The 24,980-nt window shown below is 39.6% G+C and overlaps 1 protein-coding gene across 4 annotated transcripts; it reads right to left on the bottom strand.

Moving 5' to 3' along the window:
- Positions 1-1,602: 1,602 nt before the first annotated feature.
- On the bottom strand, positions 1,603-23,158 carry TMPO (thymopoietin). 4 transcript variants are annotated; one of them, XM_065742722.1, is made up of 9 exons: positions 22,795-23,158; positions 14,432-14,558; positions 12,699-12,857; positions 11,691-11,788; positions 6,703-6,822; positions 6,504-6,599; positions 5,842-5,952; positions 4,583-4,677; positions 1,603-3,414 (listed from the first exon to the last, which is right to left on the bottom strand). In XM_065742722.1, the coding sequence occupies exons 1-9, from the start codon at positions 23,032-23,034 to the stop codon at positions 3,123-3,125; spliced, it is 1,338 nt and encodes a 445-aa protein (XP_065598794.1). In that variant the 5' UTR covers positions 23,035-23,158; the 3' UTR covers positions 1,603-3,122. The 4 variants fall into 4 exon arrangements, with proteins under 4 accessions (XP_065598794.1, XP_065598796.1, XP_065598797.1 ...); XM_065742724.1 differs by lacking the exon at positions 6,703-6,822 and having other exon boundaries at positions 22,795-23,157; XM_065742725.1 differs by lacking the exons at positions 6,504-6,599; positions 6,703-6,822 and having other exon boundaries at positions 22,795-23,157.
- Between the last annotated feature and the right edge of the window lie 1,822 nt (positions 23,159-24,980).

The following is a 24,980-nucleotide window of genomic DNA, read 5'->3' as shown; positions in this document are numbered from 1 at the left end:
GTGGAGATGTTCCCCCCTGAGGAGCTGCCAGCCCCAGGCGGTGGTATGAGGAAGGCACACTCAGCTCCACTCGCGACCGGCACCAGAAGCATTACCTGGGGCGGGTTGATGAATGACATGCCTGACAGCACAGCCACGGAAGTCGAGGTTGGGCAAGTTCCTCTTAAATAAACTACACTTCATCTGCAGATGAAACTGACATGCTTCAAAGTTCTATTTTACACCCAGCTGACACCGACAGCAACACTGTCATACCTTTCAGCTCCTGTCTTACAAGACCTTTGCACAGAGCAAACATTTTGGTGAAGCCTGTTAAGTTGAGTCTTTTTTGATAACTAAGGCTATGCCAAAACATCTAAGTTTGTAAACACCACATTTTAAAGTCATACATTGCAACTCACCCTTTATCTATTCAGTCAGGTGAAGCAAGCCAAACACCACAATGTACACCACTCAATTTTCCCAAACCTCATTTGTAGCAAATGCATCTTTTCTGCTGAGGTGCCTCCTTATGGAGTTCTATTATAAAGGCATTATTTTTAACTCATCCGTTCCAACTCTCTTCCAAATCTTTTTATTTTAAAAGACATTCCATGCAACAAATTATTTGAGAATTTAGTTGCACAAACTGAGGGCTGTTGTTACCATGGAGACTTTCACAGGTTGTGCCACAACAAAACACACAGCATTCTGTTGCACAGGACATATATACTGCTAGCAAGTAAACCCCGAAGAAAGAACATTCCTTCACACCGTTTCCTACTTGAGCACAATCTACATTTCAAAACACACCTGAAAGTTTAATTTAGACAGGAAACTCTCAAGGAAGATCCTTAATGTACTAAGTAAACTCCCACAGCCTTACAATAGAGCAGGTGCCATAAAGCAAAGTTCCAACACTGGCAATATCACCTAGCAATTCACAGCTTGAGAGCACACTCCTGAGACCCCATGCAAGTTAACACATTAGCACACAACTTAAAGGCAAAAAGCTTAAGCAAGTACCAGAAGAAAGAACATTGTTTCTGTAAGATATATCATCCCCCAACTACAAATGAACTGCATGCAGATTAAGGACTTACATGGAAAAAATCTTTACCTTCTGTGAAGTAACAATGAAGTTGAGATGTATCGTTTGGAGAATCCCTCTAAGAGCGTATAAATGAAGAAGTGATGGCATTTAATTGCATTGCAAGTTGCTGGGGTTTTACTGTCATTTAAAAAACAACAGCATCCCTGAATGTAGTTGAAAGTGTTTCATGTAACTAGAAGAGAAAGATTTCACATTAACTGATATTGCAAAGTGGTGAAAATAAAGTGAAAAGGAAATTCTTTAACTACTGAAAAATAGCCCTTTCTCTGATCCAGTTAAAAAGATAATATACGCTAAAGAATAATGGTACAAAACTACTTAATGCAAGTATATGGCAATTCCCCCCTACCACCTGTTCACAAGAACCACTGTAGTTTTACTATCAGAATAATCCACTTTTATAAACATGAAATAAACACAGCAGCACAAACCACAACCACTGATGCACAGGTTACTTTTCTTTTGCTTTTTTTGCCAGCAATGCATTTATTTTGGTAACGAAAACCCACTCACATTAAAATCATTTTTATTTCTCTGAATTTTGACACCAAAAAGTGAAAGTCATAGTTACAATTCTCTATAGAATGGACACGAGTTCAGCTATTTGGATTACTCAGAAAGCAGAATAAAGGAAAAAAACATTAAGATTAACAGAAGAAACCTATAGCTTTGCTACAAATTACCATCTTCATCCCAAAGATCACAGAAAGTAACATTCTCCCATAGCTAGTCTACACAGTAATTGTACCTATAGTAAAAATAGACCATTAACTGAAGTTTTCAGCTTTTCATAAGTAGCACTTCAAGAATAAGTATATTTATTGCATTTTTGTACGAAGCAATGAGACCGAACATCTGTATGCTGCAGATTTAAGCACATTAAAATGTATACATTCACTTTAAAAGTTGTTGCTTATCACTCCTCATTGGTAGTAGTGAAGTCAGCTGCCTGCTCAACTAAGTTATACAATATTGAGTGTTTTAGCATGCTTCCACTGAGAAAAATACTCAACTGCATGAATGTAGTAAATCTCACCTCAGAAGATGAAATTGTAGAAGAAAATGCAGCAATGCCCTCTTCATATAAGAATAAAACTTCATGTGGAATTTCCACACTTTGAGAATACCTCTCTATATGAATATTCAAAGATAATCACAAAGCTGTGTTGGAAAGACCTTACATTAAGAAAAAAGACTGCTGCTAGAAGTTGAAATTTAGACTACCTTAGATAACTTTTACCCAAAAAAGTATTTAGTAGCAAATTATATTTGATGCAATTTTTATTTTCCACACATACTGCTAATAAATAAGTTCCTCTAAGACATCTGTTGCCAATTGAATTTATATTGAACTGCTACAACACTGTAAGCACTGAAATGAAGTGATACATTTAAATGTTACACTTAAACAGTTACTAATATGATACTAAGACTTTTACAGAAATGCAAACAAGTTTACAGTTACATTTACTAAAAAGTTACAGTAACCTACAGAAAAGTTTGTTGTACTCCCCCGATATCCTAAGAGATCAAATTCAGTTAATTTGTTACTGAAAAATGCATACAAAAATGCATCTCTCTTACTCATCTGTTACAAATCTTCCTCCCTTCATAATCTATCAAGATCTACAAAGACATAAGTACAACTTCTTTTCTGTACAATGGAAAAGCTTTAAAAACACAGCTTCACATTTTAGTACATTTTCTGCCCTTCTCAGCTTCCAAGTTCTAGCAAAAACAAATATACAGTTTCCCAAAAATGAATTTAAAGGATGTCCACATTAAAAAAATAAAGCCTACAAAAGTTCAAAGACCTAAAAAAAAATGTTACTCCTATGGCAAAGTGATCTCCCAGTCCAAAGTCCAGAAAGTTACCAGTGTCCATTTAGTATTAGTTTGCTTCATTTATCCAATTTCTCAGGTTCCAATCACATTATTTATAAGTAGTCCTTGAGCCGATGAGAGGGCAGGAGAGTTCTCTACAATTAAAAACAGGAGATCAAATGGGGTGTGCCTTTCAGAAAGATACTCATTTGTCACCGCCCTGAGAGAGAATACTCAGATATTTAGCGAAGGGATTTCCTTGATTAGTTTCCATAGACTGATAAACTGAAAATAAGAAGACTGAAATGAGAACAAAGAGAAGAATTTTTATCCACAGGGGAACGGAGCGTTCTTTTTTTGTTGAAGGTTTCTCAGGCTTGATGTCGCTTGAGGTACTATATTTTGGAGCATACTTAAAGAAGCTTTCATCCATTTTGAAGTCAGTGTGCTCTATAGGCCGGCTAGCAGCTCCTTTGATTGGTCTACGGCAGCTAGCACTGTTAATTAAAAAACAAAAAGCAAAAAACACCTGTAGTAAAGAGCAATCTAAAGGAGGTAAGAATTTTAGCATAACTGAAGTACTATAAATTATTTTCAGTTAACAGAGTACCTGAAATACCTGTCTACAAATACTTCAGCATATACCATTATAATTGTTGAGGTTAATCATTCAGAGACCAAATAAACACACCTTTAAAAAAACAACCCTTAAATGCCACTTTATGTCACCCTACCCACATACTCTCATAATGACAAGAAGTAAAACTCCAGGAAGAATCTTCACCTGCATCTTCACAGATCACTTTTGCAGTCTTTCCAGGATTTCTAAACCTAGGATTATTCTAGGCCATTAAAATGTTACTGACAGCTAAGTCAGTGCAGAGTCAAGTGACAAGGCAGTAAGCATTAATAAACAACTGCAAATATCTATTAATCTATTTAAGTTTTGCCTGTACTATTTTTGTTTCAATTTATGCAGTGTTTTCTTTGTTGATTTTAGTTTTTCTGTTTCTCTGTCATCTTCTGCTTCCTCATAAATTAAGGAAGATTTTCAATGAAAACTATGACTCCACAGCCCCCACTCAATTTCAGATATCTGTATGCAGTAGCAACTGGTATCTCTAAAAGGGACAGTCAGTTGTGTCATCTGCTTAATTATAGAGGGTTATTTTTTTTTTTTTGTTAAAGTTTCAGGTATTAGTCCTTTCCTTCCCAATGCCAGCTTTCTTCATACTAAGAGTGCTCCTTTACTACACTAGGACTAATAACATAACAGAAAGAGTATTTGAAAATTTTCGCTTTCAAAAATAAATCTCAAATCTATGCTGGCAAATGTTCTCTTAATTAGCAGCAGGGGCTAAAACAGTTGCATCTAGCCACGCTGGGAGTCACAGAGAAGCCCTTTCCATTTAACCTCTAGCATCCAGGAAGTTACAATAATTACTGCTACAATGCTACCCTGTTCCCTGGCTCCCTCACTAAATAAAGAAAAGGCATTTTTTGGCTAATAAAATTACACACAGAACAAGAGCTAGACAATTGTCTCAACTCTCATTGAATCAGAATACAAAACCATTCCTCAGAAATTTAGCAATATAATCAGACTTCTCAGTTTAAATAGTTCTCAAGAACCAAGAAACAAGTCCCCATAAACCTCAGCAATACCTAATTCCTGTAGGTGTTGATGCTTCATAAGGGAACATTTCCTTAAGAATATCCCTTTCGACTCTTGGTTCTTCTGTATGAGTTTTCTCCAGCACCTAGGAAAACAAAAACAGTTATAAGCCTAAGAAACTCAGAATAGGCTCCTGCTTAACTATCTCAGAGTCCATAACCATGTGCAGATTCTAAGGAAGCATTTGAGCCACCCAGTGACATTTAAGAATTTTTTTCCTGAGTTTTAAAAGTTAGTTAACCTTCATTATTGGCAGCTGTCTGTTCACTTTTGGTGTCTTAAAGCATTCACTGCTCTCCTCAGTTTCCTTGAAGATAAAGAATATGTAATAAGTACAACACATCAGCAAGCCAATGATCCAGATGATCAAAAAACTTAACCAATCACCTCTATCATGGCTGTGTTGAGCACATCATAGGAATGTTTGCAGCCAACATGACTAGACAAGCATTGGTGTGGGTTCTCTTTTCGCTGCAACAGACAATGCCATAGTGCAGTGAAATACAATGCAGTTTGAAACAAAACAACTTCTCCCACAACCTTCTATTTCACAATGGAGTCTAAACTGCAGTTGTTCATATATAAACAAATCAAGTCGTCTGTTTCATAAAGCTCAGATACAGTGGCTTCACAAGTGTTAACGCAAGTTTTATACACAATATCTGCATGGACCAATAAACCCCATTTAAATTCAGTCAAGTATTATTTTGTAATGTAAAATTCAACAGTAATTCAGTACAGCATCAATAACTACTCCTGCATACACTTTCAAATGCTTTAGACATTTATCCAAATAATCTTGACAGGCTAAAAAGAATATAAGAACAATTTTCTTTTTGGTAGCTAACAAATATACAGTTGCTTTCTAAATTCAGACTTTTGATTTCAAGTAATCCTTCTACTTTAGCCCCTCAGTTAAGGCACTGTTTTCTCCTGGATATGTTGATTTATAAGATCAGAGCTAGATAATAATTCTGCTCTTTGAACTACTCAGTTTAAAATAAAAAAAAAGTACATTCTGTACAACATAAGAAGAAATGACAGTCCAAAAGAGAATTCTTCCCCACCATACAAAAACAAGGAAGGATAAATACTTATATTTTTTGATGTCACATGACAATGCTAGTTCAGTTCAACTATGGTGCCACTTGGGCAATGAGACCTTCCACCCCTTCTGCAGGAATAAATCCATACACAAAAGAACCTTCTTCAAAGAGAGTAAGCAATAGCAATCTAAGTTTTAATTTACTTCAGCAGTCATCAGTGGTTTCTTTGGTGTTCTTCTGGGCATGTCTGAGGGTTCACTGATTGACAATGTAGTAGTTGCATGCTTGAAATTTCCAGGCACCCTACTGCCAACCTGCCGAGATTCAAAATTGTTCAAACTCAGAATTAACCAAAATACAAAGTAAAATGGGGAAGGGAGACAGAACTAAACAACAAGGCCTTTATCTGCATCAAATATATGCACGTTAGCAATTCACTGAAGGTTATGTAACAGATATTGTGAAATAAGCAAAGGAAATGCAATGCTTATCATTCTAAATAGTTTATTTTAAGCCACTTAGAAACACAGAAGCTAATTAGTCCACAAGAAAAGCCAAGCTTTAAAGCAGATATTCTATATGTACTTAAATTAAGAATAGATCTAAGCTTTTGAAGTGGTTCTTCTCAACCCTCCCCAGAAAAGACATGAAACCATGCGTCTACCTAGTCCTATCTCAAAGCGAGCAACACTAGGCACTAATATAGCTACTGAACATGTGGTCTCAAGACTACTGAATAGAAGTCTTCCTTTAAAAACAGCCTGTTTAAAACAACAACTCTGTCAGTAAAGGTATGTTATAAAGATATATTACAGAAAAATACTACTTGCAAGATTCATTAAATATATTTACTAAGCATATTTACTAGGGTCTCGTTGCTTGCAGTCAATATAGTTTCAGCTATGGGAGTACTCTCTGATATAACAGCATCATCTACAGGCAACTGTGCTGTAGCTTCCACCTGTTTGTTTAAAACAAACAAAAGAAAACAGTTGAATAAAATAGCCACTGGGACCCCAGTAGTGAAAAAATAAGCTTTTCTATTATAATAAGCCTCTCATCACCCTTTTCCTTGGTGTTCTTCTTGATACTCTTGTAGACTCCCTAGAAAATGCCTGTAGAGGTCCACTTTTTGAAGATCCACTTGTCCAGACAGTCTCAGTAACTCCATCTTGAGAATAAGTCTATTCAGGTATCAAACACATGATCAAATACATGAAAGCCAGCTCTCCAAATTGGATACACACAACCAAAAGCCAAAATAGCATATATATACACTCCAGAACAAATCTCAAGAACTAAAAACAAAACAACCCCACACCAAAAAAAAAACAAACAAGAAACCCAGCAACCTTAGATCCAAACATTTAGCTAGCTAAACTCTACTATGGTCATGACTACCCATTAACTGTTTTTCAAATACTGAACTGACTAGATGACACTCAACGGTAAAAACTGATAATCTCCTCACTGCAATAGGATGAAACAATGCTTCAAGCAGTACTGCCAAATCATGAACATTGAATATGCTGACTTTTAGGCTCATTACATTACCTCTCTACAAAAAAAAAAAAAAAAAAAAACCACCCAAAAAACCCGACCTATGATCACAAGTAGAATGCAACAACTTATTCTCAATCTGTGAATATATTCTCCCCTGCAGAGACAGTTTAGGCACAGACACTTGCATTTCAACAGGATCTCATCTCCAGACAGAGGTTTCCAAAGTGATGGAAGTCACTTACTTCTCACTTAACAGTGGTTTTAAAGGTCAAGCTTAAAACAGTTCATAATAAAACCAAGTAATAACAAAATTTCATAGCCAGTAGTGAGCACAGATCAACCCCTACAGCCTCATCGTAAGTTTTATGCTTAAATTAAAACCTTTCTCAAACCTAATTCCAAGAGTAGGTCTAGAAGGAAAAGAAGATGAGGGAAGGCCTGCTTCTTTTAAAATAGACCTATGACTTTGTTTATTTAAAAACAATCAAAAACCTTTTGTTGATGTTGATAAGTTATACAGACCAGTGCAGCAAAATAACTTCTCTTCCAGTGAATCAGCCCACAAAACAATGCATTCAGAGAAGAGGTTGAGAGGTACTTAGTTATCAAGGGGTAAAGAAGTATAGCACCCTTCTCAATTTTTCACTTCTATCTTTGAAGTTACTCCAGTGAAACTAGAAGCTGAGTAGTTATATAACTTTTAAATAGAAGTATTTCAGCTACTCCATAACCAGCAGAGGGAGCACGAGTGTTTTGCTATTCCTCAAAGTCAATGAAATAGTCTGATAACTGAATGATATACATTTATGCATAGACCTCAAGTCCAAATAGATTCAGATATTTCATACAGAACTGTATATTGCAGCCTACATCTCTGATACTTTTTCAGATTTAAACAGACATCTCATTAAAGGCCTCCTAAGCCCTCTTTGTACATTCACTACATACTAGTTTCTCATGCCCCTGTTAAGCTTAATCTGCAACATTCAATCACATCTCTTTTTATTTGAGGGGTGTTTTTCCTTAGAAGCTTTAGAAAAAACCAACACTAATTTCAGAGTGTGTCAACTCAAATTCTACTCAATTATGCAGTAAGGCAATTTCCTTGTCCCAATTTTTCTGAGAACTTTTTTCTAAAGAAACATCTTCTGTAAATAAGAACCTGTGTACTGAGTTCCTCAGATGGTTGACAGTGGCACACTTTAAGTATCAGGGAAATACTGCATGAGACCCATCCCAACCTCAGCAGGGCCAGAAAAAAATTATTGGTGTCTTCAGTTACAACTATCTTCATCATTACTTGAATAGGTGTTCTCTGCTTATCGCACAGATACCTGAAGCAAATAAACCCTACTAAAATGTAATATTTACATGCACCCTGTATACAGTCAGGGAAAGACAATACTGCTTAGAAGTATCATTCAGAACATGTTTTCAACTGACAGATTATGGTGTTACTGTCACCAACTAGAAGTTCTGTGCTTTTCACATGGCATACACACAGTTGCGTATGTCAGCAGCTACAGTACTGTATGTTTGATATCCAGGAAGTCCAGTTACACAGGTAATGAACAAAGATGAATAAAGGAACACAGCACATCCAGAAGGCCACTGTAGAAATGTCATAAGAAGAGCAAGTAACTCTAAGCTGTAAGGATTCCTTAACATTTACATGGCTTAGTCCACCTCTTTCTCACTTACTATGAAGCCTTAAGCTCACGCTTTCAACCTCTAACTATATTCACCTGCATGACTGAAAGAATACATTCAAAGTTTGTTTTATTCCAGCTTTTTCAGTTCACTATGAGGAAGCGATTAGAAACAAAGAATTGGTCTCAAATTCATCTAGACCATTGCTGCTACCCAGCTGATAACAAAAATCAGTGCCTGCCCTTATCTCCTCCTATGAAGTTTGTACACCAGCCTCCACAGATTTCTTATTTGCCCTCATTCATAAGAAAGAACACTAACAGCCATCAGTACTAAATCTTCAGCACCAGATGACAGTCATCCAGAAGTGACTAATAAGTTGTTCACATCACACTGCCAACCAGTTTAGCCCCACCACTCTTCAGAGCTTCAATCTTTGATTCAATGCCAGACAGCACAGAAGACTTGCATCTAATTCTGCAGAATGAGTATGGTCACTTTACACAATTAGCAATCTAGAGATCCCACTTCACAAGAAGGAAAAAAAAAACAAGTTACCATCTTCCAAATCTTCCAGTTTTATTTGCTAGCCATAAACATTTGAGTTTTGCTTCTTCTTTGCTTCAAGGAATTACAATGTGATGGTGTGCTTTTTTTTTTAAGCAGCAGTCAGGAGTTTGTTAAATCTTCTTTTGCCTTTAAACTAGAGAGTTCTTGAATTTTGACTAATCCACTAATATGGAATTTCAAGTGATATTCCCTTGATTAACTACTGTTATTTAAAATATGCAAATGCAAAAATATTGCATCTATACTACACAGAAAAGACTGCAAGAGAAAAAGAGTAGTGACCTAATATTATTACAGTGAAATTAGATTAAAAAAATTAAATAATTCCTCATCACCTAAAAATACCACAAAAACACACATTTAAAAAGAAGCAGATTACAAAGCTTTGTTGACAGTCAAATTAAATACCCCCACCACACTGAAACTAGCAGAAATTCATGGATGGAGAGTGACTTTGAAAATAATAATCCTTAAAAACAGAAGAACCTTATGACTCTGATTCCCATTATAAAGACCATCATGAAGTAAAATTGATTAAGTCATAGAATATCAATTTTGTGTGTTGAACTACATGTGTGTTTGATTTGTAGAAGACCAGCTCAGTCTGTACCCTGAGAGTATAGTTCAAGATAAGCAGAAGTAGCTGAAGAACTCTAACTGCAACACAGAGCTGTGTATTACCTGCTTTAGGTGATATCCATAGCAAAATTCAGCATGCTTATACAGCTACCATCTAAATAGGAACAATATGGTGCTTACTGTTCTGTACAAAGCTGAGAGAAGACTAGTCTGTTAAGGTTCTTATCTGCTAATATCAGACCATACACAGGTCATAAGTTCATAAGGTTGGAAAGGACCTATAAGATCATCTAGTCCAACCATCCTCCTATCACTATCCCTACCCAACTACTAAATTAAATCCTTTAGCACCTCATCTAAACGCTTCTTGAACAGCGCCAGGGATGGTGCCTCAACCACCTCCCTAGGCAGGCCATTCCAGTGCCTGACCACTCTTTCAGAAAAGAAATGCTTCCTCAGGTCCAATCTAAATCTTCCCTGGCGCAACTTGTGGCCATTCCCTCTCGTCCTGTCATTATTTATCAGGGAGAAGAGGCCCACCCCCTCCTCACCACAACCCCCCTTCAGGAAGTGGTAGAGTGCAATAAGGTCTCCTCTGAGCCTCCTCTTCTCCAGGCTAAACAATCCCAGCTCCCTCAGCTGCTCCTCATAAGACTTGTGCTCCAGACCCCTCCCCAGTTTTGTTGCCCTTCTCTGAACACGCTCCAGGGCCTCATGTCCTTCTTGTAGTGAGGGGCCCAAAACTGAACACAGTACTCGAGGTGCGGCCGTACCAGAGCTGAGTACAGGGGGATGATCACCTCCTTGCTCCTGCTGGCTACACTATTTATTTTTTGCACCCCTCATGAATATTTTCTGGACAAGTTCTTAATGTAGCATAACTGCTACTTATTGGTCAGATGAGTAACACACACCATAAATATCCTAAGTAATCTAAGCTGGGCAGAAGGACATTTAGTGACACTGCCACATTATAAGAACAGATCAGCCACCAATCACTGAATCCAGCATTTAGTCAGCAGTTTGAAAGCCTCTGTAAAAACCCCCTTTGACCAAGAGAACATTAGTACTCAAGGACAAGAGGTACATACTGTGAAGTTCAAAATTGCTATCTTTCTTCTAAGGATACTCTAATAAAATGACGTAGTAGCATTACTAGAATACACATGTGTGGCTGAGGAAAAGGTATTATATAGATACTGCATGAGTGTATATATACTCACATGTATTGCTACATAAACATATTATTTTGTGGATTGTTATATTTAAACCACTATTATAACAGACCAATATACTCACACTGTCTATAGATTAGAAGTAAAAACAAATAGAAGTATGATGCACATAGGTATTTAAATGTATTTATCAGAAATGTCTAGAATTTTGAGAAATTTACTCCTTTTATTAAGTTGTTTACAAATATACAACAGAACATCAGTACCTCTGACCTATTATGTCAAATTTCAAAAGCTAAACATATTAAGGCTGCCTAGTGTTCTCCTCAAAGCTACAGACACTAGTAAGCATAACAAGATTGTGAACCATTGAGTTTGAACGTTGTAAGGCAAAAAGCAGCAGATGTAGTTAATTTACAAGATTTTCATGCTGTATTAGAACCAGCTTTCTTAAAACAAAGAACAACATCAAACTTTTAAGAACAGCACAGCCTACTTAGCCGAATGTGATTATGTTTAGCGAGTAAGCTGCCTGCAGTTAGCAGCTGTTCCAGATGCCACTAAATGAAACATACCTGATTGTGTTCAACAACTCTCCGTTTGACTGCTACTGGAGTCTTCATCCTGCCTTTCAGTGGTTCTCTCTTCTCAAGCCTCAGCTCAGTCTTTGGATCTGTAAAGAGTTTTAATAACTGGTTTCTATAATACCACTGACTGATAAACTGCAATTTATTTAAATTAGTGCAATAACATTCATTCTAAGAGGTATCATCACTGTCACAAACTACTGTTACATTATACAATGTGGCAAGTACAGGTTAAGTTCCTCCAAAGAATGAAGAACACAGACTTCTGAAGGATAACTTTATCTGACCCAAGCATACGAGTTCTGCCCTAAAAACAACCCAAACCCTGCAATTCAGACAACCTTTGACCAATTCATCCGTATCACTTAAAAATTGTTATCAAATTGCAGTTACTTTAACCAAAGTAACAACTCTCGAAAGCCTATACCCTTACTCTTTGTAAGACACAATGTGCTTTAGATTTTACCTCTCCAGCCCCTATCATTTCTTGATATTAAAACAGCAGGAACTACACACACACACAAAATAAATCAATCAATGCACTCTAAGTCCCTAAGGAACAGGGCATAAGAGGAATTATCATAGCCAAGAAATTAAACTGTACTTAGAAGTAAGCATAAATTTAACAAACATGGACACACACCCAAAATAAAAGGTAACTACTGTGTGCATTATAAAGTGAAACTCAAATACGAAGTCCAAAGAACACTGGAACACTTGATATCCAGCTCTCCTACCTATCACCTTTACAGGCTCAAACCCATAGAGAAACTAAACAAATAAGAAAGGAACAGTTTACTAATACAATTTCATTTCCCCAAACACCTCCTGGGTCACTGTGCTAGAATTCCACAAAGGATACAAATCACATGGTCTACTGCAATACCTTTAAGCCTCAACTAACAGCAGACCACATCCTCTAGGTATTTCTTCTACTCCAAGCATTATTCACATATAATTTGAATAGTTCACATGCAAGTTCCACTTCAAACTTACCTTCCTCATTGTCACTGTACTGGTCAGAATCGTTATTTCCATTCTGTCTGGTATTCTCAGTAGTTGAAGAAATCACTGGGAGAGGCATAGGTGTCTTCAGTTCTGGACCTTGCTCCATCAGTTTCAACAGCTTTTTCTCATAAAGTTTCCTTGTAGTAGCTGTAGCAAAGGATACAGGCTAGAGATGCAGTTTTGGTCTTTCCTAACCTGGCGGCTAGAACTTGGTTACTACATATTTCTCATGAATTTACAGACATTCTCTATTTTTTATCTGTCCACAGCATACATATCTACGTATATAACTAAGACTTCTTAATCTAACAACAAGCTGAGATGCATTGGTATACCTGTTGCAAGCCCTCTTCAGAAGGGTAACTTAATCTATGTTTATGTTTTGTTTCTTACACTGTGACATGAGTTGCTATATACTCACAAAAAATTAATGAGATTGACCTGCAAGGGCAAGTATCCATGCAGATTCCAATACTATCCTCTTAAACCCTTTATATTGGAATTATAACATCCTTTTGTATCATGGAAAAATAACATCCCTTTCCTTAGTTTAACATTTACACTGTTTTCAAATTCAGCCCAATAAGCATCAGAGGTGATGTAAGCAACAAGAACGAAGTTTCCTGCACCCAGCTGTTAGGTTGGTTCATTTAATCTGACCAAGGCAGAGGTTAAAACAAAAAGCTGTCACATACATTCACATTAGGACCGTGCTGACAAAATCTGTAGAAATAACCAGTGTTTGGACTACTAGCAACAGCAAATTCCAGCCCTATCTGAAACCTTCTGAAAAGCTTTTCTTACACATATATAAAAAAAAGCTGTCACAAGAAATAGAATCAACACCCTGTAGGAACTAAAGTTTTTTCCTTAAAAATCAAGTCTGAACATATCTTTCTAAGCAACTGCGTAGTTAATTGAATTTTCCAGGAGCCTTGAGCCCTATCCAAGGGAAAGAGGTTGAATGAGAAGACATACAGAAACAGCTAACAAAATATTATGAACCAAACTATTTGAACACACACAAGACTCCAGACTTTAATCACTGGCACTTCCACCCCATTTCAAACACATTCCAAAAAAGGCTCAGTGTGCTAGATAAAACTATTTCCTACTGAAGAGTTGTAATATCAAATTATCTTGCCATCAGGCCAGTGCACAATCTGAAAAACAAGGACCTTTGATCTCGTGTCACAGGAAAGTGCCTCAGGCAGGGGATTAAACTGGGGTGGCAATTTCTTGCCATTCACCCTGCTGAAGTAGGTCAGTATACAAGATGGAATGCAAGGCTAAGGGGCCAGAAAAAAAAAAAAGAAAAACATTAATACTGAATGCAGAGATTAGGAAATGCTCTAGGGAAGAAGTTCCATGCTCATTCTGCCCTCAGATCTTATGTGAGATGTACTTGCTAGTTAGGCAGGCCCCAGATCTCAATCTCTTTCCACAGTGCTGAACTTTAATAGTTGCATAGCTTCAGAAAAGGAGTTGGAACAAGTATAGCTAGCCTAGAACATAAGGGGAATAAACTCTGAATTTGCCTACACAGGAATCCTTCACGCATATTCAGTTTAATCAGTTCAATGAAAACATCTTCAGTGTAAAGTAAAATTTCAACAGCATTGGTACTAATAAGCAACCATATCAGAGAACCTTAGACTATTCAGCACTGAAGTTTAGAAGTCAGTACATTCAACAAACTTTTAATGGTTTAGTTGACATACCTACAATTGGGCCAGGATTTATTCCATACTTAATAAGTTGCTCTTGAAGATCTTCATTACTGAGCTCTGATACATCTAAGTCATCCTTTTCCTCTGTCCTGAGTTTGTCAGTTTTCTTTGTAGCTTTCTGTGAAAACAAAAGGCAGAATGTTTCCAGTTGATGCAGAGCACAGACAAGTCAAAGAGCCATTAGAAAAGTAATTATATTCTTCTCCCATCCATTCCCAACTAAAAGTAAAGCATACGTGGAACACTTCAAACTGTTTACACATACAAAATCACATACAAATGTGTTTCTAATTCTTAAAAGGAAATGCCCATTATGAGATGCCTCTATAATAATAAATATTCTACTCATTATTATTACCCAAATGTGGTCAGAATAATTTGAGGTATACAAGTGGAGAGGACTGCTCTCCAATGATTAGAGACGTTTACATCTAAACACCCAACAAATACTCACATTCTGTGCACGTTTTTTTTTATTATCCTTCTATTAAGTGGGCCAATACTTCTAACAATGTGGAAGTAGCTCCTCAGTAACTACACATTCCCAATCAAGTTCCCCAGATTCCTACTCCCCTACTCTCCTAACATTCTCTAGGAGATTACACAACGTTATGAAATGAGAAAGGGAACTGTAAAGCCAACAACACGCCCAAATTTTCAACCTCCTCCCTATTTCCTTAGCTTGCTCCTACTGCAGCCCTATTGAACCCCACAACCAGCTCCAGAAACACTTCTGGAACAGTTGGCAACACACCACCACATACAGATAGTTATCAAAATAATCTGCCAAGATATTACTCCCAAATTAGCAGTTTCCACGATATCCAGAGTGAGCACAAAGACTTCCCAAGTTGAACAAATGTTGCTACCATAGACGTTTCCAGGCACCATGATTTTCAAGAGGGTGACAAGGTACAATAGTAGAAAAAAATATATATGCTTAGGAACTGCTTGCTCAACAGAAAAAACTGCAATACAATTTACTTCAAAGTATTATCTCAAAGTTGTAGTATGCAAACAGATACAAATTATATACTTAATGTGATTCAACTGATTGCCCAGAAGAGCTATTAGGGTCTCCTGCTACTTACTGAAGAACTTAAAACTTCAAATGCAAATAGACTATAACATTCACACATGATTAAAAGCTTTTTTTCTTTATGTATTAACTAAGGTAGCACTAAGAGACTGTAAGAAGATCATCGATATGTGTAGTAACTAGATAGCTATTTCTAGCACTTGCTTGTATGCAAGCTTAGTCTTGATATTTTAAAGCTAAACAGCAACCGTGTAAGATTCTCCTATATAAACTGCCTCTCTAATTAACCCAGATTTTCTTTAACTCCTGGATTGCTGTAGCACCAGCAAGGTGAACCTAAAATTAACAGTTGAAAAGCAATAGAATCTTCATGAACTCGTGCTGTTTCTTAAAATTGAGAAAAGAACGCCATGCAGCCTGAAGAAAGAACAAAAATCTAAGCTGCAGGTTTATCCAGTGACTGATGAAATGAGATAAGCCTGCCATTCCTTTCCTTTATCGTGAAAGAAATATAATTATCATTTAAAATAACAGGACCCATTTATTCTGCAGAAAAATAAATAAGTAACAACAATAATAGTAATAATAAATCAAGCAACTTGCAGCTACAGGAAATTTTACTTACTTTTTAATCTATTGGTTACACTTACCATGAAGTAGTGTTACTATATTAATGAGAATTTTTGTCTCTGTACACCCTGGCCTACTGAAACATCCCAACAGTGAAGAGCTTCAAAATATATGCTGGGTTTTGTTGTTAGGATCTGTTTAGACTATTGACAACTCTAGCACTCACACACATCACTTGTCAGATTAACCAGGATAATACCTCGGTATTCCATATGAAAACAACTAACAGTGCAGGAAGTGACATCCCAATGCCTCTTTAAAGACCTAGAAACCACATTTAAGATATCATTGATTTGTATCACCTACAAGTCACACAAGAGGCTGTACTCTTGAAAAAACACACCAGAAAAGCTATTTGGTGTTCTACTAGATGCTTTACAGAAACCTTCATCAGACATAACTGTAACCTACCAGTAATATGATCCTGTGATGCAAGTAAACTCACATATAATAATAACTTTGGTATTTTTTTCTTCCAAGTACTATTTCTGATAGTATCATTTTGTATCACTTCACATTACCACAAATTGAAACCATCAGAGTAGTCAGCCTCACCAGAAAAGGAGGGCAGCGGAAGGATGAAAAGTCAAAAGTAATCTGAGTCTTTCAATACTACAGCCAGACACATTGATTATCTTGTGTTCTGTAATACTTTTGAATACTTGTTCTCCTTTAAGCAGAAGCAGATAATTTCACTCATACAAGAAAAAAGCTGCAATTCAACCACTGAGGATCAGTCTCAGAAGCATTAGGTACAAGAAAAATTCTTTCCTGTCTTGTCTGTGATATGACAGCATGAATCTCAGCAATAACGTTGTTACTGTACTACAGAGCAACACCACACTTTCCACAACTTATTCATGAGAGTACCCTGGGAGACAAGAGAACTAGCTTTAAAATTCATCATATTTTCTAATTTGAAATGATAACAATGCAAACAAAGGAACACCAACATTTTCCTGATCTAGTGTCCATTTGAAAAATAAAAAGTTTAAGTGTTTAAAACAAAACTGTGGTGAACACCAGGATTTGCTGAAGTAAGGTGGTACAGCTGATCACTTTGCCTACAATCCTGTAAATATTCTCACAGCACTGTAGTCAGATTCACAAACCCCCATCTGAAGATACCATAATCCTAACCAGAGGTAGCAGCATTAAGGAAAAGAAAGCATCTAGTCATGGTCATTTTCTAAAAGAAAAATAGATCAGTATACTTCACTAGAGAGATCCACTCCTATCAAACAGATAGCAATTTGGTAGTATATCTGTCACATTCAGTTTTAGATCAACTAGTACTCTACCCTTCAAACAAGTGAATTATAAGGGTGGGACTCCCACACAGCTCTCAGTTCAACAGCAGTAGGAAAACACAAAATAAGAAAAAGTCACCTTCTCACTATCACCTTCCTGTATTGAAACCCTCCACCTTCTCTCACTTACACGGGAGGAGTAGAAAGTTTAAGTTATGTGAACTCATACCCGGAAACTATTGCTTACCTCACCTTTGCTATTCCTGCTGACAAGAAATTCAACAGCCACAGATCAGTTTGTCAGACAAACTTGACTGCTACCTGCACTAGTTTCTAGAACTAATCCACCAGACAAGCAGGAGTAACAAAATCAAGAAGTCATTAAGCAAACAACTACAGTACATCAGAAGTATTTTCAAATCTTGATTTAAATGGCATCCACATTAAGATATTCAAGGGCTTTAATCTCAAACAGGTGCAGCTTCACCAGCAGCAGCAGAAAGGCTCAGGGCTTCTTTACTTTTCCTCTGAATGAGGTTAAGACAGGCTAAGGAAGCCCAAATCATGTCAACAGGATGCTCTAACTCTCCAGTTTGTACAGTATCATCTCTGGTGACATTTATTTCTCTTTGGGAAAGATACTAACTGCAGTTACCAGGCTTGCATATTGAAACACTGAGGTCTATTCCCCTTGTACGTTTTATTCAAATACATACAAACATTTTCTGCCACAAAATAATTTTAAGTCTGAACACTGACACAATATTTACAAAGCTTCATGGGAGACAAAATAAACAATGGAAAGGAAATTATACAGCAGTAATTCAGAGATACTGATAAAATCAGCTTAGAGAATTCTACCTTCTGCCCCTAGCAAGGACATGCCAGACTTCAGTGTCCACAAAAGGCAGCAGTCCTAAATGATAAGATTATGGACTTACACCTCCTCTTCCTCCCACAGAGGCTAAATTCCATTTTACTCAGTGAAGGGAATGTATCTGCCCTGAAAGCAGACGAATACTGCATGGTGAAGAGAATACTGCTTTCTGGGAACCTGGTGGAAGAGTAGGAGTTCAGAGAATAGGCAAATCAAGTAATCAAACTAATAGATGGTCTCACCACTCAGACAGCTGAACACCGACCAGGAGACAAAGCTTAAAAACTGACACGAACTGATAGGCAAAGTTACTTTAGTAGGACATTTGGGTCTGTCTTATTTAAATACAACCTTTATTCTTACAGCAGCACACTAACAGACGTGTCTCCCAAATTCATGATTTTAGAACTGCCAAAAGTCTGAAGGTGCAGAGCAGCCTGGCCAGACATATCACTGCAGCGGGAATTGCTCCCTTCTCCCCTACTACCACAGCCATCACTTGGACAGCAGATGAGCAGCACTTAAAAGTTCTCAAAGGTATTGATGTATAATCTGGGACACATTTGTACAATACATTATCATCAGGAGATACAGCCATAAAGGAAACACTGAATAAGATGTTCATGTGCTGCTCAGTGCTTCACATTCTCTCACCTACCCAAACATTCAGTTCCACTCTCCACAGTCCTCATCTTTCTAACCTTCCAGTTTCACCATCCTTACCATTTCCAATGGGGAAGGGGTTGAGACTATTAGTTATATCAGCTGCAGATAACATTCCTACCATAACATTAAAATCTGAAGCTAGACTGTTAATTTAAACCTGTCTATTTAACTAAAAATCAAACAAACAGAAAAAGCATCTTTACCTGATAGGTGTTCCCTACAAAGTTAGGAAACAGACCTCTCAGGTCAAAATGTTCTCATTATCCCTTCATCAACAGAAGTGAGAAGACATCTGAATGATCAAATAACCACTGCGGAAGTCCATAACTTCACTCTGTTTCATGGAAAGTTCTTCCAGGGAGACATGAAAAGCACCAGTAAGTTAGGTCATGAAAAACAACACCTTCTGAGTTGTGAACAGCTCCTGTTTGGCAGCAGTGTCAAGATGATATTTTCAATATTCACTTTAAAGCATCTACCTCTTAAAAAAGAAAAAATACCATTTCATAGTTATTTTTGCTTAGCGCTAGAGATATCCATCCTGATACCCAGCTTAAGATCAACCAACGCAATAAGCACCCAGACATAGTGGATTCCCCTGCAGGAAAAAGGTGTCTCCCTACCAGCCACTCTCCTCACACACCACTGCACTAAATAGGAGAAGCAGCTTCCCCCAAAAGAAAAACAACAAAACAAACAGAACTATACACACCAGTACAGCTGGAGTAGCTGGATATTCCAGACAGCATCAGAAAGTAAGGCCCAGAAAAGTACCATTTTAAGACATTACAAGATAACCTCTCATGGTAAGTGTAAATGGCTACATCAAAGACACATCCAACCCCCACCCCCAAACTTCAGATAAGTGTTACATCTAGAAAAGTGTCCACATTTTAAAAGATACTCCAAAAGAGCTTTTCAGTGAAATATTTAAAACAATATTAAGTCCACTTTGATTACTGAATTTTAGGTGTTTGACAGCACCTTGAGCATAGCAGACTCTGGCACATACAATTTGCTGCACCACACTACATTCATAAGAGATTGAGTTTCACAAGCTCTTACCAAACTAAAATTGTGAGCTTCAGGTTCCAAAATAAACAAATAAATAAACCAGAAAAAAAAAAAAAAAAAACATGCACTGTCTGCCTAAAGAGTTGCCATTCCAAAGCACCTCCAGGGTCTAAAAACACTCTACAGAACAAAACCCCTTTAAGGAGTTTGCTAGGACATTCATCTTAATCATCTGTATGCTCACTACTGTACCAGGATAAAAAAAAAAAGACTGGTAAATATAAACAAGCACAAATATATGAGACAAGAACAACATCACTGCAGATGTAACACTTGTCCCACACCACCCCAGCTTCACATCAGCAGCACATTGGAGGTAACTTGGACATAGTACTGATAGGACTACGCTGGAGGAGCAGTGGATTTAAAGACCTGGTTTGTGGAAGAATAAAACTTGTGTCTGTTTCACTGCTGTGCTGATCTTGTATCAACAGACAGCTTACTCGTGAATGCATTATCTGCAAAGTTAGAGAAAGTAACACCAGGATGACAGCAAAGACAGTTTAAAGTTACTAATGACTGCAGCAACATAAAAATACTAGTTTTGGGTATCAGGAAGCCTGGCTCTGCTTTCCCACCTCCAAAGTAAACGCAATGCAGACTCAGCACTGCACTGAACTCATTTCCCAAAAACACTTGAAGGAAACCCCACTGGAACGGAGAAGGAGGGGTTCGGCAGCCAGTCCCGCCCTCCCTGCCGGTGCCGCGAACCCCACGCTAGCAAAGGGAGGGTGGGGGGAGGACGAGGATGGGAACTGCATCGGGCGAGCCGGTAAAGCTCAGCTCTTCACACGAAGAGACCCGCGATGCACTTGGCACAGCGCCGGCAGGCTGGGCCTGCTCAGAGCACCGAAGGGACAGACAGCTGCCCCTCGGCAGCCGAGGACTTAGCAGGCAGGGCGCGTGGAAGCACAAAGACACACGCGGCTGCGTTGGTATTCCGAGTGAGTAAGCACTAACTTGAGCCGGCAGGTCCTACTCAAAACGCTTCTTTGCTCCAAGTGCACTTCTGGCCCTCTTCTCTCTCTCCCTCCGAGCATCAGGCGCTCATTTACTCAGCAGCAAGAGCAAACAGTCAGTGCCAAGTTCCCTTAATTCTATAAAATCTTAAAACAATTACAAAAAAAGTCTAAAGAAACAAAAAAAAAATAACAGATCACAGTGCAGCAGAACCCTCCAACATGCAAATCCACCCGACAGTTTTTAGCAAGTTCACACTAGCCTTGACTGCGTCATCTGGATTGAAGAGACTTCTGCAATTTCTAAATTAAGCAGCATTTAATTTAGATGTTTATTTTTTTTTAATACTACAGGAGACAAGATGCCATGCATTTGACTCCTGAAGGTTCGCAACAACTGATTTATATTTTCCCCTCAAGCCAATGCTACAATGTCTAAGACCTCCAACACAAAGTGGAACTGGTATAGCATTGCAATTTTGTTCCATTTGCCCACGTTACTGTATCAATACAAGTTTATAAAACTCTTGAACTTCTTGCCCTCTTAAGCACACGCTTAAAAGAAATAAGCAAGATAAAACAATCAAATTACATAAAGGAGGGAAAAACAGAACACCAAACCCACCTTTGTTTCCAGGCCCTACAAAGCAACTCAGAAAAAACACAGCATTCCTCCATTAATTCCGCAGGGCTCTGCAATCTGGGTATATTCCCTTTGCCCCATGTTTTCAGTTTCCTCTTTTGGAGGGCTGAACGCTTTCCCTTCTGTCCCCCCTTAATCTTATCAGGATATTTCACACAGTTTCCATAACAGAATCCATAACAGGACACTCAAATCCAAACAGCCACCACCAGCATCATCTGTCACGCTTTAGAATTTACAGCTCTGAAATTAACACAAGAGTAGCAGAAACACCAGAGAGCCTTACAGACATCGTTAACAAAAGTAAAAGTGTAAGAGCAACACCCACTGTGCAAACAACAGAAAAGCCACCTCTAATTGTTTAAGCTCAAGCACTGGGAAAAGGAAAGGAAAAACAAACAAAACCTCCAGGGACTCCTTCCCCGACACAAGCCGCTTACACACTGGATTCAAGCTCATCCTATTACACTTGAAAGCACCTTCAAAAGGCAGACCACTACGTGAGCGCTGAGTCCAGTGTAAAGACCTGTATATATGTCCTCCCACATAAACTAAAGCATCTTAATTAGGCAGATGTTGAAAAAGGCGAAACATTTGGTTAGAAATCTTTTAGTAGCAACTTTCAGTTTATCAGCTCGAGCACTGCTGGTGTTTTGTTTTTTTTTTAAGTTTGAAGTACGGAATATCTTTTAAAGAGCAATCTCTGCTCTTTACAAATGAGCTTTTTAAGGGAGTAATTCAGATATGGTGTAACGTTACAATCTAAACGCCTGCAGTTGAAGTAAGTAGGGAACCCCCGTTCAGACTTCGTCCACGATTTAAAGAATTGCTTAAATAACACGCGCACGTTCACGTAGCACTCGTTAGAAATTAAAAGGGAAGAATCACACCTATCCAAAGGGAAAAAAAACCTCAGTGGTAGCAGCTGCCCCGTCCCCTACTCGAACAATATTAAGAAGCGGCTCCAGGAGGCGCGTAACAGCGCAGTAGAAACGGCAGGCTTAACACGTGCTCAGCCGCAGAAGCAGACAGTTACATTAAGCAGATCGCACTGAAACAGCGCGCTCGATGAACCAAAACAAACAAGCCGTTCTTTCACACGTGGGGCTGTTAGCGGGGCCGCCCCGGGGCCGGGCGGGCGGAGGCGCTGCAGGCGGGCCCCGAGTTGCGGCCGGGCGGGAAGGCGGGCTCGAGAGCGCGGCACAACGGCACTCACCCGTCCGACGACGGCTCCGCGGCCCCGGGCACCGATGGGGGTGGGCTCCCGCTCCTCGTCGCTGGAGAAGTCGGGCTGCGCGGCGGCGGGCGGGTTGCGGGCGGTGAGGTGCTGCAGGTAGAGCTGCACGTAGACGTCCTTTCGCTGCTCGCCGCCCGGCAGGCTCACATTGTTGGCGATCAGCTCGCTCTTCAGCTTCTCCTTCGTCAGGACCGACGGGTCCGCCAGGAACTCGGGCATCGCCGCCGCCACCGCCGCCGCTGCCCGCTGAGGCACCAACAAAGCGCGGGAGGAGGGGACGCGCTGCCCCACGCCAGGCACCCAGCTCCTCAGCCAGCGGGCGCGCACGGCGAGCGCCCGTCACAGCCGTCAATAAACCGCGCCCCGATTGGCGGGGAGGGGGACGAAGCGGCGCTTCTATTGGCTGCCGGGCGGGAGAGGGGAGAGGCGCGCGGGCTCGGCCAGCGTTAGTGCTTTGCGCGGGGAGCAGCAACGCAGTTTAAATTGGGCTCGGGCGGGAGCGGCGCGGGGTGATGTTGCTCCGAGGTGCTCCCCGCCGCCCTGCCCCTCCCCCACCCACCACCGCCCTTCCGTTCAACGCTTCCCTCTCGAGTACGGTTTGCCCTCCGCCCTTTTTGGCGGTGTGGAATTGGGAAGAGCACCGCGCCGCAGTGCTGAGTTCAAGCTGCCCCGCTGGGGGAGGAGGGCTGAGTTTGAGATGGCAGTGAGCGAAGCCCTCGCGTTACGTGCTGCCCGCTGGGAACGCTCACCGCTGTACGTTTGCCTGCGTTTAACGATGGGAGCCGTTCAGTATTTACATCTGATTACGCACCCTGTGTTTTTGCTCTGTCGGAGATGGAAATCATTGAGTGGCTATGCAAACGTGTCCATCGATCCTGGATGTGACTGCGGAGTCAGCAGTGTTTGCGCCCGCTTCTCTTAGAATCCCAGAACCACAGAGCATCCCGAGCTGAAAGGAGCGTCCAGTCCAACTCCTGAAGGAGTTTCACACCGCAGTGGAGGAGAATGCCCTCTGCGGTTTGCTCCCGTCCCTGTTCGCCTGGCCCTCCTGCAGTGTCCGCTGCGGTGCAGCAGTGCCGGTGCTGAGGGCTGTTTTGGCACAAGTAGCCTGCCCACACCGGGTCTGATGCTTCCCACTGGCGAACTGGTGCGGTGTAACAAAGCAATTCATGCAAGCGGGTAGCTGAGCTTGTGGAATTTAATTTACTTTGCAGCAAAATGAATGGTAAGAGGTGGCCGTCATCTGCTGTGCACTGTAACTTGTATGTGGAAGTATTTCGTTCTTGGTTTTGTATGGAGGTGATCACTCCAAAAGTTATTTCCATGGAAATGACAGCAGATGCAGGGAGTAAAATAACACTATTTAATAGAGCAGTCTCTCAGCTACAAAACACTATTTTTCAGCATAGTCACCGCCACCAGCTATGCCTTTGGCCAGCATGGAACAAGAACCTGCATGCCACACTTGTTTAAAATCTTCACCTGCAGAGGTGATCTGCTGTTTCCACTGCTGAAATGCACCACCCACCACTTCACTGTGCTCACATCCACTGTTTGGTCTCTATAAACTCTCACCACGCACCAATGAATGTCAGTGGGTTCAATTTTTCCACACAGAGGAATTCATTTCCACACCTTTGCTTTTTACGCACTTCCATTTCGTCAGACTGTGCCTCAGCTACCATCAGTCACATGGCAACAAAATGTAAAGGAATACTGGTGGGAAGGTTCAACCTCCCCTGCCATGCTACTAACATCCACTTCTGATGTCATAGGCCAAAAGAACTAAATAGGAGGCATTACTTTAGGAGCAGCACTTGGCAGTGCCTTCAAAAAGAGATGCTTCTTTCAGACTTTGTGTCTTATTCATATAAATAAGATCTGAAACCCATTGCAGATTGAAACAACATACATCACATATGGTGCAATGAGGAGATTCTTTAGCTATTGTAGTAATGTGAAAAATAACAACTTCATGCAAAGTCAAACTGCTTTAAAACAGCACAAAGGGAAATTGGTCTGGGAAACTAACTGAAGTCAGTAGTGGAAAGGCAACCTACAGCATCTGCTGTGCAGCGAGGCAGTAGGTAGTGCATCTCAACAGTGATGAAAGCAATGGTGGGTCACCTCCACTGGTGATGTGTTGTCCACAGTGTGGCACGCAG

This window comes from Cyrtonyx montezumae, unplaced genomic scaffold, assembly GCF_038088225.1.
Source record: "Cyrtonyx montezumae isolate F1298 unplaced genomic scaffold, pur_monq_1.0 scaffold_3, whole genome shotgun sequence".
NCBI classification, from domain to species: Eukaryota; Metazoa; Chordata; class Aves; order Galliformes; family Odontophoridae; genus Cyrtonyx; species Cyrtonyx montezumae.
Note: the sequence above shows the minus strand (reverse complement) of the source record. Positions and strands in the feature narration are given on the sequence as shown.

Bases quoted from the DNA above. Each gene is read 5' to 3' on its own strand.
- TMPO (XM_065742722.1), bottom strand. From the start codon at position 23,034: ATGCCCGAGTTCCTGGCGGACCCGTCGGTCCTGACGAAGGAGAAGCTG. The intron at 11,789-12,698 runs GTAAGTTTGAAG...AACTCTTTACAG, and splicing joins GTACAGTGACAATGAGGAAG to ATCCAAAGACTGAGCTGAGG. The intron at 5,953-6,503 runs GTAAATATGCTT...GAATCTCGGCAG, and splicing joins CTGCAAGCAACGAGACCCTA to GTTGGCAGTAGGGTGCCTGG.